Below are 15,996 nucleotides of genomic sequence, written 5' to 3'. Positions count from 1 at the left end.
GCTTCACTTATCTAGCACCATCAAGGTCTTACAACTTAGCCTAGCTGAGCAAATTTGGGGTGGATCTGGTTAACCTGCTGGGAGTATTAGTATTAGTAGTAGTAGTAGTAGTAGTAGAAGTAGGTAAAAGTATGAGGCCTATAACTTCTTGTCGCCAGTAGGTGACGCTATGAATATGATTCAATAATGGCCTGTACATGTCTTCAGACCGGGACTTTTATCGAAAATGTGAAATCTGATCTGACAATGTGGAGTTGAGTTACAACAGTTTTGTGTTGTTTTTTTACATGCCAAAACATCTAATTTGCCACATTGCCTCAGCAGCGTCATTCAATGAAAACTCACAAGCTTCACAATATAGCATCATCATTAAGGCTTTTCTGACCAAATTTGAGGTGGATCTGGTCAACCTGCTAGGCAGAGATCATAAAAGTACAGTACCTGTAACTTACTGTTGCCAGTAGGTGGTACTATGTCTATGACTCAATAATGACATGTAGATATGTTCAGTCTGGGAGTCAGGCATGAAAAATTTGGGGTGATGTACATTCAGTTTTGACAACATTGCATCACAGAGTTTGTTAAAGTACAACGTCTGAAAATGGCAAAAACTGCACAATATCACTTCCTGTGTCCACTATGTACAACTACTTATATGTCATGTTGCTGTATATTGTGTGTAGACCACATGATGTTAATTTCATGTAAATTGGATGACGTTTGTAGCATAATGCTGACTTCCTGTCACCTAACATGCATATGCATTTTCATATCAAGGCAGAAAATTACCACAGCCAAATGGCCAGTGCTGTGGATGCCCAAGAGTGTGGCCGTAATGCCCCTTCTACAACTAGTTTGGCATGCTCTGTTTTGAACTGGCTGTTGTGCCTTGAAGAGAAAGTTGCAGATTCCCGCATTTAGAACTACATGTGATACAGCAAATAAACAAACTCTCTGTCCGCTGGACATCACCAGTAGTGCAAGATTTTTCCCACTCCTGCAAATATATGTTTAACTTTAACATAAACATTAACAGCTAAACCGCATCTTCCATTGTTGCTAACTTTGGAGCTAACGCCTTTCACTTTTCCAGCACCTGGGGAAATAACAGATGTGACTTTTCTTGATCTTGAGAAGCTGCAGCATTTATGAACTGACAGACTGTAGTATGTACTGTACATTTACTGCCAGACTGACAACTTACAGCTAACCTTTTCCTCTGCTCCACTCGCGTTCACCATCACTTTTCTGCCGCTCGCTCTTTCCCGCATTACTACGTAAACATATTACCCAATGCCATATTCCTTAACAGAGCTACGCTACCAATAGTTTCCCAGGCAACGACACAGAGGTTGACTCACGTATGGGAACAAAGCTGCACAGAGTCTCCCAAATGCTGTTGATTTCCAAATGAATGGATATTTGGCAATATTAAAAGTAAATTAAAAGTATTTTTTGGCCGAGCGAAAGAGAAACACTGTTCAGTAAAAAAAAAAAAGGACAGTCTGTCGGCTGTTACATGACTCGCAGCTCTCATACAAGTCTCTCCTTGAGAAGCTTCTTATCAGTGTGTTTAATCTTTAATGTGTAAGAAAGTGTTTTAAGTCATTTTTGTGATTGCTCCTATGATCTCAGACTCAAATGCTAATAGTTGCATGAGTGTTGAAACTTAATTAATTTTAATCACTCTTGATCATGCCCATTTATAGACTTTATTTTATCATTAAAATATAACAGTGACAATTAATATAATGAATTGCTCACATTTAAAAAAAGAAGGACAAGAAGAAGAAGAAGAACACAATAGGGCATTCGCACCACTTGGTGCTTGGGTCCTAATAATAATTTCTTTACGTACAACAGGGCTTTCACACCACTCGCTGATCGGGCCCTAATGAATACATTCCCTGAATACACCAATACAGGCCTGGAAGAGTAATTAAACCTGCAGTGCAGAACTTTTAGCCTACATATAAATGAAAAAATGTTACATTCAAGCTCTCGTCAAACGAGTTCACACAATGCTGATTAAGCCTATCACTGCCAGATAAATCTCTTCACAGTATACAGTTTTTAAATCTCATGACATTCTAGCGCTGGATGTTTGGCCATTAATCATGTAGCTCTTCTAGTCTTTCCAAATGTTATCGGACTGAATGGATTAAAATAAAATACATTTTAGGGCCAGTGGACCCTCAAAACATATCCGTTTTTACCGGTGCTCTCTGTGTGCCTGTCATCAGGATGCGCATGAGAGTGTGCTGCATGCCTGTGTCAGGCTGTATTGAGACCAAATCAGATTTGCAGCGCACCGCTGCACGGTTGAGTGGAGAAAACACTGGACAGGACTAAAAAACCCAGCCCTCTCACCACCAGTCAAGGAGAGAAAATGAACAATTTTGGAAATTACGACTTTGTTTTTCTTCTCATTTACAAACAGACTGCTCCAACCTGGATGGACACCCTCTCTTCTTCCGATAGCTCACTACCTCTTAATTCATAAATTTTGGAAGAAGCCACATTCGTCTGAGTGTACCTCTCCTCCTCTCTTCTTTTTTTCTGCACAATAAGTGTCTGAATTGGTCAGAAATGTGACTAAAATGTGTAAAAATATGTATCTGGACTTATCTAACCAATGTTTACTTTCACTGTGTTTTAGAACTATTAATTAGATTGATATTATGGAAATTCAAACTCTTGATTTATTTGATATTAACCAATGTACGTGTATTATTTAGCTATGGTTCGATTGCTAGCATAATGCTTTCTTAATAGATTTAATTACAGATTCAAAAATTAAAGTTTATTGATTTTATTCTGTATTTGATGTGATTAATCAATATTACAATTTCAATGTAATACTGATAAACCAACATGTCTATCAACACATCAATCTGTTGATGACACTGATGACAGAACGAGTGAGTATTCAATTTGCAAGCGCATAATTTTCAGATATCCGATAGGAATAAAATTATTTCTCTTTAAAGTTGGAGGCCAGTTTTTCTCCACACAAAGTAATTAATTAGTAATCAATGTGGTTCTTCAAAGAGTGCCAAGGATCCTCTTCCTCCAAAAACACGCCTCCTAGCTATAAGAAGTTTTGCAACTCTTTGTCTGCTTCTTCTTCACTAATGCCCTTTTGATTGTTGCTCTTCTTCTGCTTTTCGCCTTGCTGACTACTGCTGCTTCTGCTTCTGCGTTCTGCTTCTGCGTTCCTCTCGGCCGTGCAGCCGAGATGGCCTGGTATTTCTGCATTGTTTTTTTCTATGACTATGAGCTGAGAGCTCTGGAAAGAGACTTAACTAAGAAGCAAAAGACTGCAAAGGTGCCCAAGCCACAAGCCGAGCCATGCCATTTGGCATTTGAATAATCTATTATTTTTATAATCTCCTATTTTTATTGTGTAGATAAACTTTTCAAGACTTTTCCAAGGACCCTTCTGATTAGTTTAGAGCTCCATGCATCCAACTCTGCAGCCTGCCACTGAATGCACTGAGACTGAGACACCTCTCTGCTTTCTGTGTGTCCACTACAGGGCCTCAAGGAAGCTCTTCATCAACATCAACATCTTAATTAATCAATGGACTAACCTCTAACATCAGCTAAGCTGGCATAATATGATTTCCCTCCTATTTTGGATCCCCATGCTTTAGAGAACACTAGGCTCATGCCTTGGTCATTCTCGCGCAAGGCACCGGGGGTAGCTCTCCAGAGATGACACGCAGGCTATGAGCATGCACATAGGCATTTATGCTCAACATGTTGATCGATGTAGTATTCTCTGAAACACCATGGGGTGTACAAACAAAATATTCTGTGAATAAGCAAGAAGTCAACAAGTGTTACCTGAACAACATCATTATCCAACATGGCACGCTGAGGGAAAATTTATCTGCTTATGGCTATTAAACCTACAAAAGGTGGCGCAAGAGGAGATGGTCTCTCCATCCCTTACATGTCGAGAGACGTCTCGATGCGGAATATAGCCATATTGACGAGAAAATGCACTTGAGCTACTTCTGAGCATGTCCATGTGCAGCAGACATGCTGCACTGTTATAATAGGGTTAAGTAAAGTACTGTTGTAATAAAGTGAAATAAAGTCCTGTTACAATAAAGTGAAATTTAAGTACCGTTATAAGAAAGTTAAAGTAATGTTGTAATAAAGTACTGTTGTAATAAAGTTAAATTAAGTACTGTTATAATGAAATGAATCAAATAGAACCACTGGTGCGGAAGTGTAGTTGCTGTGAACTTGAAACTTACGGTAAACAGAAGGTCGACAACAACAGTTAGCTGTTAGCGGAAAGTTAAACCGTTACCAGTCAGATACAAAAACACAGGCCTCACCTCACCCACTCGCCATCAAGAGTGGTCTGGATGGACGGGCAAGTGTGTGCGACATATGAGTATGAGTTTTTTTCTTTCTGTGTCTGTGAGAAAGAGAGAGCGAAAGAAGCAAAATGCCAAAATGAGTCTCATGTCGGCAGCTCAAAAAAAAATTACGTGACAATTTGTACTCAATGTTCACAATATAGTCATTTACTACATCTCATGTAGAACAAGCCGCGATACATCAAGTATATTTGATATATCACCCACCAGTTGTTGCGGCGCTTGATCGTGCATCTCTGAATCTTTGTTACTAGGCGCATGCTGGAATGGCTGTCCTAGGTCAAACATCGAGAGACAGACAAGCGACAGAAATTACAGTACACAAATGCAATGTTTGGCGGTACATCAGCATTTACTACTGTTGCTAGGGAGCCTACTTTCCTTTACTTCTGCTCTCTTTATAGTTGTTCATTTTGACTGTCTTTACAGCACGTGTTCCCTTTTACTTATTGTCAGAAAGTGACCACACAACAAAATAGCAAAATAACTTTGTAACAACTCTTTTCATGTCGTGATATGCAGAACAAAGTAAACAAAACCCGGAAATGGTAACAGAGAGCATTTGTTGATTTATGCTTATTCACAGAATATTTTGTTTGTATGCTCCCTGGAGTTTCAGAGAATACTGCAATGAACAACACAAGCAGCACCTCTGTGCATGGTCGTAACTTGGGGCCATCTGCGGAGGCCTGCGCCAAGATGTCTTGTGGGAGTACAGAACCAATCACAGTGTTTGTTTATAATAACTTCCAGGTTAAAAAAAAACACCCTACGTCATGTACATACAATTTAATGACAGGAGGCAAAAATAAATGTCAGTTCAAGCAAGTAAAGTAGTAAACAAAGAAGCGTATGTAAATAAGTATAAGTATAGGCAGTACGTACTAAAAGTAATTAAAAGTAAGCATAAGTAAGTATAAATGAGTAAAGCAGGCGTCTTCCCACTATGACAGTCTGCCACCTGTTAGTCCAACCGGCGGTGAGATGTTGATGTTAAATTTGATTTATCAAAGACACTAGCAAAGCAACACAGTTCATAAAATAAGCACTGAAACGTCAGATAGGTCGGACCACTGTGTTTAACTATAACTACATCTTAAAACATTCCAGTCACGGCTGAAAATGACAACAGCAGTAAAGAAGTTTGCCGATTTCACAATCTCCGCAGTGCAGATCAACTGCCAGTTGTCTTCCCGGAAGTGACTGTTGTTGTTAGCGCAACGTCACGGTGATTATATGGAATATAATCATAGCTATAAACAAAGCTAAAAGACGCGATGACGTCACTTTTGGCGCGCGCACACACGCGCCGGGGACACTGCGTCAAGCATAACCTAGCTTAAACTAAACTACCGATACCTTAATAAGTGGACGTGCTGTATATCACATATTTCATGAAACACGAATACACACATAATTCTGGCTAAAACCTTCACATAGCATCATCAGACACTGACATTAGTTAAGATGACTTGGCTCGTGGTGACTAACGGGCATCACAACTCACCACATTGAACAGCTGTGTCACGTTTCTCAGAGCCGTCTATTGGTCCTGGAGGAGGCTCCCTTTCTCCTGTATGAACGGTCGGTTGGCTTTTCGCATTTTCGAATTGGCTGCATCTTGTTTTGAGGTCCTCATTCTCCTTCTTGATCATGGATATTTCAGCCTTCAGCTCGTCGACCATAGTTTCGAAAAGTTTCGTCGTCTCCGCGACAGCACTCCTGAGCATGCTCTCCATGACAGAGGCGTACTTCGTCTGAAAATCGTCCGCCGACATCGTGGTCCGGTTTACCATTCATCCGACTTTCGATACGGTCCACTTTGGACAGAATATTTACTGTCGGGTTATTAACAGCATGGTATTAGGAGCTGACTTAACATGGATTCTTCCCACGAACAGACGCGGTCCCTGCTTTGTGTGACGCACATCGACCAGGCAGGGTATCCGGTGATTACGCTTCTTCTTCGTCGTCGTCTTTTTTTCGTTTTACGGCGGGTGGCCGTAAAACCAGCGTTAAGGTGCATTACCGCCACCCGCTACTGGCGCCTGAACCAGAGTTATCTGTCCCACGAGACCAACACAACAAATAAAAATAAATAAATGAAACAACTATATTTCACTGAACATTAAATTCTTTTGATCAGCCCAGTTTCGTTCAAATAATGAAATAGACTCCGTAACCCGATAATGGCAAATACATTTTTACACCTAGTTCTTCCACTGCAGCGTGTTATTAAGTCTGGTATGTCTTACTCTCAGTCTTGTTAAGATGTTTAGCTGACCTCACTTTGCCCACTTCTGACTGAACTGCATAAAAGTGTCGTCCTGTGTTTGCTGTTTCCCAACTGTGCTGACACTCTTTAATGATGTTTCTTTTGATTATTCCTTTTGCTTCAGATTTACTGAGTGAAATGTCCACGATCTCCTCATGTTTCCGTGTCTGTTTTGCTAATGCATCCAAAATTCCATCGCCATTTATCCCTCTGTGAGCTGGTGTCCACATAAATGTTATCAAAATATTCATATTTTTAAATCTGTACAGAGTTTCATATATCTCATTAAATATATCCTGGCTACTGTGAGATGTAAATGACTGCAATGACATGAATGCAGAACATGAATCTGTACAAATAATCTTTTTATTTTGTAACTCTTCTATTCACTGTAATGCTGTTGCAATTGCCATCATCTTGACTGTGTAAATGGAGAAATTATCTGATGTTCCTCTTTTAACCGTAACTTGTAAGGCTGAGAGCAAAACCTGTGCTCCCTGTATTAGGATCCTTGGAGCCATCTGTATATACTGGGACAATGTTTGATAAAATGTTTGTTACCTATCCTATATGGAGAGCTGAAAACAAATTTTGATTTTACAATTAAATGCTTAAATAAATGATTATATAATAAAATGTTGAAATAAATGAATAAATAAATAATTATATATGCTTAATTGTCACCACAAATATATAAATCACAAATTAAATAAGACATAAATGTATAAATGTTAAATTTTTTGTGTATGTATTTATCATGTATACATAATACATTTATATATAATAAAAGTATTATACACACACACACACACACACACACATACATACGTATAATTATAAACCCTCCATACTTAGAAACAACAAACTAGTACTTGCATCAGTAATTAATTATCATTAGTTCTGTATGTTCATGTCTTGACCAGGAGAAGCCTTAATCTTTCGCAGAGCACTCATCCAACTGAAATGACGAAAATTGTCCCAACTCACGACCCGTATTTGAGATCACGGAAGTGCGATTGTTTACGGAATCAAGAGGAAATGCGTTTGCTCAAAAGGAAAAAAAAATATTTTCACGTTAGATTACAGCGAAACTATTGAATTGTTTTTGAAATAACAAACTCATCTTCCACAAAGCATAGACTTTATGCATAGTGAATATGGTTATTTTAGGTCTCAGATAATAGCGTTTCTATTTAGAATCTGAAACTCGACATCAAAAATAGTGCAGCAAGCTAACGTTAGTTAGCTAAGGCTGGCATTACAAGCGACTCTGCGGTTTGTTTAACGTGAGTTCTGGTATGACTGTTGACTGAGTGGTAACTAAACAGCAAACGTGGACCAACAAATATCCCTCTGCAGCCTATTTAAGTACACTGAAAGTCGAGAAAGCGAAACTGACTACCGTTAATTTAGTTTACAGAGACAAACATCAGCTTGCCCACAAGCTGTGAGTCCAGCCAGACGAAGCTGCCTTCTCTTCAGTTTACTGAAAATAAGACTAAGTCCAGAGGTATCACACATTATTGGCATCATGGCCGAGACTATCGTAACGTTTCAGTCCCAACTTTCTGGTGTCATGGAAACGGTATTCAAGGCTGCCATGTATGAGATCACCCGGCTAGTGGAGGACAGTTTTATGGAGGAGGTAACGCGGTGCAGGGAGCAGGTCGAGTCCCTGAAGAGGCGGCTGAAGTGGTCGGAGAGCCGCCGCAAAGAAAGAGAGGGAGACAGGAGGGGGAGATGTGTGGACTGCGGAGGAGTCGGGGTGTCCAGTGAGGAGAAACTAAAAGCGTTACAAACAGGTTAGTCTGGTGCTACTCATCTCTATTAATATAATTAATAATAATATTAATATAATATAATATTAGCTAATATCCCCTATATCAATTAAGTCACATGCGCAACTAAACGAAGATTCAAGACATTTTAGTGTCACATGCACAGCAACACAGCAGATAGCAACATTGAAGAGAGTGAAATTTGGATTCTTCGAGCTCTAGTATCAATTAAAATATATGATAAAATGAGAGAAGAGGAAGATAAGAGAGAAACGAATTAAATATATACAAATATACATTATGCAGCACATTGGTGCACAGGTGCGGTTTTGCACATAAGTGGTAAAAAGGTTAATAGTGTATTGCATATGAGTGATATGGGATCAATACTTGGAATGAAAATGTAAATATTTTCTAGTGGGGAAAAGAGGGTGTGTTTGTGTTTGGTGGGGGGTGAGTAAGTGTGTAGGACAGGAAGAGAGAGAGAGTGTGTGTGTGTTATGTATGTTCACAAAGTCCCAGAGTTTAATGGTCAGATGGCTTGTGGATAGAAGCTGTCTCTGAGCCTGCTGGATCTGGCTCTGATGCTACTATACAGCTTGCCTGATGGTAGCAGTGAAAAGAGTCTGTAGCTGGGGTGGTTGGGATCCTCAATGATTTTTTCAGCTTTCCTCACACTCCTCTGGATATAGAGGTCCTGCATGGATGACAGTTCAGACCTGATAATGTACTGAGCAGCTTTGATGACGCTGCAGGACTTTGTGGTCCTGCATAGAGCTGCTCCCATACCAGGCTGTGATGCAGCTAGAGAGGACAATCTCAATGGTGCATCTGTAGAAGTTACAGACTATCCTCCTGTCCATGCCAAACCTCCTCAAACATCAGTTTGCTTTATTTTATGAATACACCTCCAGTTCATTTGATAACCTAATGTGACCGCACTCTTTTCAAGTTGGAAAACTAGGAAATCATGCTAGGTGATGCAGTCTGTAGAATAATCCTTTGTAATCACATGAAAGGAAAGTGAAATCTTTTTTAGAAAATAAATTAATAGATAGCACAGATTACATGTGCAGCTTTAAAGCTTTAAAGTTAACACATAATTAATATATTGATATTAATAATGGACCAAATTACTGTATGTAATGTGATAGGGGTTGTTACATGGTGTGTAACAGCTTTTAGCTTATTATTTGGGTTTTTTGGCCCGCACAGTGACTGGTTTAGTCTCATTGTTCACATCAACCTCATCACCAGCAGCAGCAAGCAACTGTTCAGAGAAAAAAACTGTCATAGACGTGACTGTACATTATCTGACCAGCCACCAAACCACCAAACAGAAGAGATGCAAAGCTAGTGACTAGCTGCTGAACATAGTGGAGCATTTAGCAACTAAAGAGTCAGACATTTCCCTCCAGAATTGGTGGAGAGCAAAACAGAGCTAGAAGGAGAGTGATTATTAGACTTATGTTAGTCAGTCATATGGCCAGGAACACAATTCCAAATGAATTCTTGTGTTTTTCTGTATCTGTTATATATTTGTCAATATGTTCACCATAACAACTTTAAGTGGCCAAAGGTGGCCAAAAAAGTCAATTCAGGTATCTTAAAGTTATACTCCACCAAATATGTATCTCATGATTAGCAGGAAACACTGCCCTCTCGAAGAGGCAGGTGCTGTAACTGCATGCAAACCAAACTGAGATGGAAACAGTATGTGACTGACATGATTGAAATTGTTTTTCAGCTATGAAAACTACAAAAAATTAGCATCAAGAAGAACTTCTAGAGTATGATCTCTCTGAGTCATCCTAAACCCAACCACTTCCCCCCTTTTCTGCTACAGAGAGAAGTCTGAAACAAGAGAGTGTGCTGCAAGAAGATATAAACAGCTCCCAGGGCGCTGATGGAGAGACACCCAGTCATGACGTGGAGGCCCACAGTGCCATGAAGGCACCACAGGTAGAGAACAATTTGTTACCATTTAAACTTCAATAAATAATTTTAAATATTTTAAACATTTGGTAAGCCAGCAGTCTGTAAGCAGGAAGTTTGTAACAGTTTGTCAGTGTTTTCGTCTTTTTGTGTAACCTTTAAAAGCTATAGCATTATATTAAAACTGCCTGCTGATCTAATGCCAAGCTTATGGTTTCTTTTGAGGTGAGTAGAGTTTAATTTCCTGTATTAATGTTGTTTTTCTGATCGTCTGCCAGTCCCAAGGTGTGCAAGGTGAAAAGTTAGATAGACTGCTCAAGGAGGAAGCTCTTCGCATCACGCCAGAAACTAATGAGTCCCAGGAGAGATGGGGAGTCAATTTGGAAGGTCAGTCTCCTCATATTCAGCAAGATACAGATTTCTATCACTAATATCTTGTTAATTTTGTCACATGCAAATATATTGGAAAATTGTAAACAAAATGACACACATACTTATTTTAATATGTTATTTGTGTCATTGTAATACCACCATACCTATTTATCTAGAACTGCTTTAAATTCTTGTTTCATGTTCTCATGCATCAGAAACAGAGACATCAGGCCTGCCGGGGCCCAGCAAACAATTCAGTGACCAGAAGATCCCAAAGTGTCATGTAAACTGGGAAGCTGGCTTTGACCAGAGGCCAGAATCAGGCCAAGATGTCAACTCAGGTGACCCCTCTGAGCCTCTTTTCCAGAACAGGTATGGCATGGAGGACTTGGGTGGCTTTGACAAGACAGGCTATGGAGACGGCAGTATGATAGACATGGCTAACTTGGATGACTTACAAGGATCACCATCCCGCCTTGGCGAAGATCTGAGTTACATGGGCCACTATGAGGGGGATGTAGAAGCACCCGAGGGGGCAGAGGATCAAGCTTTCCAAACAGGTGCCTCAAGAAATAGAAGGGGCACTGTAGGGTCACGTCCAGGTTCACCCTCAAGGACTAACCTTGATGTAACTGGAGAGTTCAGCTGTTTATTGATCAATGAAGAAGGGTATCTGCAGGACCCTAGCATCTTGTACCCGACACATGTGTCTGGTGATTCAGGTGGCAGATTGAGCTTCCGGGGCCAGGGTATTCGCATGGACCCATCTTTAGACAGCACAGGGGATATGTATGGACCCTCAGATACATACACTGATACTTTAAACTTGGGAGAGAGATTGCAGCATCAGACGGCAGGAAGAGGAGGGAGGAGACATACCTGTAACCAGTGCTCCATGTCCTTCCCTGATTCTGCCTCCCTCAAGGCCCACAAGCAGACACACAAAGGCACAGGGCAAGGGCCACTATACTCCTGCAACCAGTGTGGAAAGACCTTCACTCAAGCCTGTAACCTCAAAGTCCACCAGAGAATTCACTCTGGGCAGGGGCTCCACCTCTGTAGCCATTGCGGTAAAGGTTTCCCTTCATTTTCTGACCTAAAGGGTCACAAGTGCGGCCAAACGGGTGACAAACCTTACTGTTGCACCGTATGCGGGAACAAGTTCAGCCGTCTCTGGAATCTGAAGTTGCATCGGAGAATTCACACACAGGAAAAACCTCACCGGTGCACCATGTGTGATAAGAGCTTCACACGGGCGGACATATTGAAGGTTCACCAGCGTACCCACACAGGGGAAAGACCATACTGCTGCACTGTATGTGGCCTTAGCTTCAAACGCCTGGATCATCTGAAATCACATCAACGCAAACATATGACAGATCTATAAAACTATGGCAGTTAAAGGAAAGAGTACCAGAGATTTTAAGATTGTTTGTGTTATTACGAGGTTTAAAAATGTGAGCCATGGATTTTTTTCATTAAGATCCCAGCAACCCAAAGTTATGTTTTCTGGTCAGATTTTTTGTTTTTTACTTCACCTCAGTTCCAAGCCCTCTGTTTTCTATTCAAGAACTTTTTGTTTGTATAAAAATGTAAGACAAAGATGACGTTAAATAATGAATTTCTCGTGTTTGATAAAATAAGTCTTATTTGTACCCTTGATTCCATTTGCATTTCATGCTGCATATTTAGTCACTGAAACAATTACTCACTTTAAGCAAAATTGAAAAAATCTGAGTAACACTATCCTTGTGATTACATAACAGATTGACAATAAAACTAAAAATGAGTTAATGCTGGATTATTTTTCTCAATCTTTAATGGGGGACTCTACCGTGTCTGTAAATATTGTCTATACATAAAACAATTGAGGCCAAAGTCATGCGTTTAAATCCCTTTTCTGCTGCAAGCTGTTCTTGTGACGGAGAGGGGAGATGGAAAAATATTTTATCAAGAAACTTACTTGAGAATACTTGACTTTTCACTTTTTTTTTCTTTGAATAAACTTTATGAGAAAATTAAATTATGTTCATTAGACTGGATCAGGAATTAATTTTACCTTATGAAGGACATCTAAGGACCCAATGCTTATTTTCTAATAAACTGTATTGCAACTACTGAGGCATTGCATGGTTCTTATCTAATCAATGAACAGATGATATTGGAATAATTCTCCTTGTCTCAAATAAACAAAAGATCAAAAGGAGCTTTTCTATCCACTCAAGGTGATTACAGGACCTACAGTCATTTTCTTTGAGGATCAAAGATGATTGAATGTAATTCAGAAAAGTAAGCATTTAATATGTACAGTAGAGGTCAGCAATTACTTTTAACCATGAGCCAGTTTTCAAGAATTTTCACTGGAGGGTCATTAACTAGTACCATGACAACACATACCCATATGTTTTGTTTATGTCTTTGAATTCATTTAAGAATAAAATTGATTTATAACATTGTTTAGGATTGTATCTGAAGGCAGATTTTTCCCATTAATAAGTGAAGGCTAACAGCTTATTTTAATACTCATTTGGTTAAAAAGTTACTCACACATGAATATATGTTCTGTGTTGCATACTTTATTGGTTATCAACACATAATAAAAAGAGGCCTTTTTCATTCATGGTTGATTTAAAGTTCTGTTGTTGCCTTATAAAAAACAAACAATTTCTGTTAGACTGCCACCTATTTGTGTTTGTGAAGGACAAGTCTCTTCAAGTTGTGGAATTGAAACTGTTAGAATTCACACATTAGGATTTCATTTCTGGTAGGTTTATTGGAGTAAATTTCATTAGCATGCAGTGTTTTAACAGCACAGCAGTTGTGATGAAAAGTTGTGATATAAACCATGAAAGTAAAAACTTCTGCTTTCATCAGGGGGCCAAACATATTTGCTGTAGGACTAGATCTGCCTACCACTGATGTACTGTATGTTGGTCAGGGACTGCATTTAAGCAATCTCTCAATCTCTCCTCCTCACTGTAAAAATACACAGGTTGTGAAAGGTGTTTTTTCTTAGGTTTACTTTCATGAGGGGATTTTTTCTTTTTTTCTTTCTTTTATTTTTAAATTAAAGACCCCACACACCCACACCAGTGTTTTTAGTTCATCTTGCTGATAAGACCTCTGCTCAGGTTTAGGTTTGGTAGACCTATGTTGAGAATGAACTATATGTGCCCATAAGGATGATAAAGATGAAAGCTGTCCTGCTATAACAGGTGATGTCAATTACACCAATCGGTTCACACCCACACAGTCCAGAAAATAGGATTAATCAGGCACAATAAGTGAAAACACTCCTGTAGTTCTACCAACAGTGTGTAGGGCCTTTATAGTCTGTAATTAAATTAAACTGTAAAGTCAATCCCATGTGACAAAAGTAAAACAAAGATACTGGAAAATGTCTATATTACGGAAACCAGAGCTGTTTTTAAGCCTTTTGAATTCAGAGTGGTAAAAGCTTGATTTACAATTAAACAACTTTGATGGTGTGTGTGTTACCTCGCACCAAGAGGATCATGGCTTTGAACACCTATAGGGTCTATCTAAGTGGAGTTTGTGAGTTCTTCCCATGCTTGTGTAGGTTTCATCTGGGGCCTGTACTACGAAGCAAGTTCAACTTAGTCTGGCTCTCTTTGGTTGAGCTGGCTTCACAGAGCCTAACATTGGCTGTCCTGTATAACTGGTGTCACGAAGCTGGCTATCAACTAGCTCAGTCAACTCTGGGTTTCCAGCTACAGGCGCCTTTATGTGAAAGAGGCGGGGTTGTTAATTACAAGCGACATCATCAGAACCATGAATGAAGTACCTCATTTGATATGAGATGATGTTGTGTTTTAGGGACAGCAGAAAGGCATATTCAACAAAGTGAAATGTAAACAAGCCTGTAATCATACAACAGAATAAGAAGATATAGATTCACTAGAAATACTTTCCACATATGAAAAGTAGGCTAAGGCTTAATATATAACATACATGTAGGTATTATTATATATGACTTAAGTGTAGAGTGAGTATTTTGTTGCTATTTAGTTGGATGATGAAACCATTCTGAATATGTTACATAAAAAAACCCTTTAAAGTAATTTCAGACTGTTTCTGTTAGTTTTTCTACTTTTCAAGTAGTTAATGGCTGATGAGGTCTATCTGACCCAAATGTTACATTTATAATCATGGGAGCCAATTAACACTGTGTGGATTATTTTTCTAATAAAAGACAAGTGTTCGTTTTTATTTTCTATTATCATCACACATCATCACATGTCTCATGTTATTCTGAGCTACAGTGATAGAATCAGAGTGTTAAATCATCCACACTGTCAGCTATCACTTCAGGGATAAAATAAACGTTGCACAATTAAGTGCAGTTCAATTAGTGCAGCTAAAATCATCATTATGTGTTTAGCGTCATAAAATTTTTCTCTGTTTGTTAGAAGCTCTGTTTTAAAACCAGAGTGGAAATAGAAAGCCTGGAACAATAAAATGTTTCTACTGACCTATAAAAATATATATTGACGCCTTTATTTCCAGTGATCTGATTGGTCAGTGGTCGCAGTGTTGACAGATTGTAATCCAATCCTCTGAAGTTAACCTGCTCCGGAGCAGGTTAGCTGTTCAGCATAAGTTACCATGGCAATGTACTCTGGTAATAAGTGAACCACCATCGTAACCCTGAAACCCAGGGTTCAACCTGAAGTTACCTCACTGACCCCAAATCCTGCTTTGTAGTACAGGCCTCAGCTTCCATCAGATTGCTACACAAAAACATACAATTTACATAGTGGAATACGTCCCACTTCATGAGTTGGGGTCCAAGCACTGCATTGGTTTTACTCTACTCCTAAACAATTAGCATGGGTCAAAATGCCTTTTTTGACATTTGGCCAGAAATTGGATTTAGAAAAATGGGCTATTTCTGCCTCATACAGTTTTTCTTTTGACCAGTGACCATTGTCCCTTACAAACTATTAAACTTAATAACTGGTAAGTGATACATCTAATACATTCCCTAAGGTTGGCTGGTGGTTCTCATGTTAATAAAGTACGAAGTTAACATATCTGTATAAATAGGTGACAAAAGTTAAGACCGAAATGTAAGGACACGGTGTTGGTGTGGAAAGAATCACATCATTGTTGTAGCAAAAACCTTGGAGAGAGTAATTTAATATCCATTCAAATACATGATCTTGGTTTTGGTGAAAAAAGATGCTATCTCACTTTTTCTGCCTCTTTTCATAAAAAT

General features: G+C 39.1%; 1 protein-coding gene across 1 annotated transcript; it reads left to right on the top strand.

Moving 5' to 3' along the window:
• The first annotated feature begins 7,647 nt into the window (after positions 1–7,647).
• si:ch73-109d9.2 (uncharacterized protein LOC565042 homolog) lies at positions 7,648–12,780 on the top strand. The gene is made up of 4 exons (XM_044346382.1): positions 7,648–8,474; positions 10,297–10,412; positions 10,664–10,772; positions 10,973–12,780. The coding sequence occupies exons 1-4, from the start codon at positions 8,204–8,206 to the stop codon at positions 12,142–12,144; spliced, it is 1,668 nt and encodes a 555-aa protein (XP_044202317.1). The 5' UTR covers positions 7,648–8,203; the 3' UTR covers positions 12,145–12,780.
• The last annotated feature ends 3,216 nt before the right edge of the window (positions 12,781–15,996 follow it).

This window comes from Thunnus albacares, chromosome 3, assembly GCF_914725855.1.
Source record: "Thunnus albacares chromosome 3, fThuAlb1.1, whole genome shotgun sequence".
In the NCBI taxonomy this organism is placed as follows: Eukaryota; Metazoa; Chordata; class Actinopteri; order Scombriformes; family Scombridae; genus Thunnus; species Thunnus albacares.
The sequence above is the reverse complement of the archived record's forward strand: the minus strand, read 5'-3'. Positions and strand labels throughout refer to the sequence as shown.

What these genes read in the sequence shown, in the direction of transcription:
- si:ch73-109d9.2 (XM_044346382.1), top strand. Translation starts at nt 8,204, where the DNA reads ATGGCCGAGACTATCGTAACGTTTCAGTCCCAACTTTCTGGTGTCATG. An exon ending in GTGCCATGAAGGCACCACAG is followed by an intron (nt 10,413 to 10,663) that starts GTAGAGAACAAT and finishes ATCGTCTGCCAG; the next exon opens with TCCCAAGGTGTGCAAGGTGA. An exon ending in ATGGGGAGTCAATTTGGAAG is followed by an intron (nt 10,773 to 10,972) that starts GTCAGTCTCCTC and finishes CTCATGCATCAG; the next exon opens with AAACAGAGACATCAGGCCTG.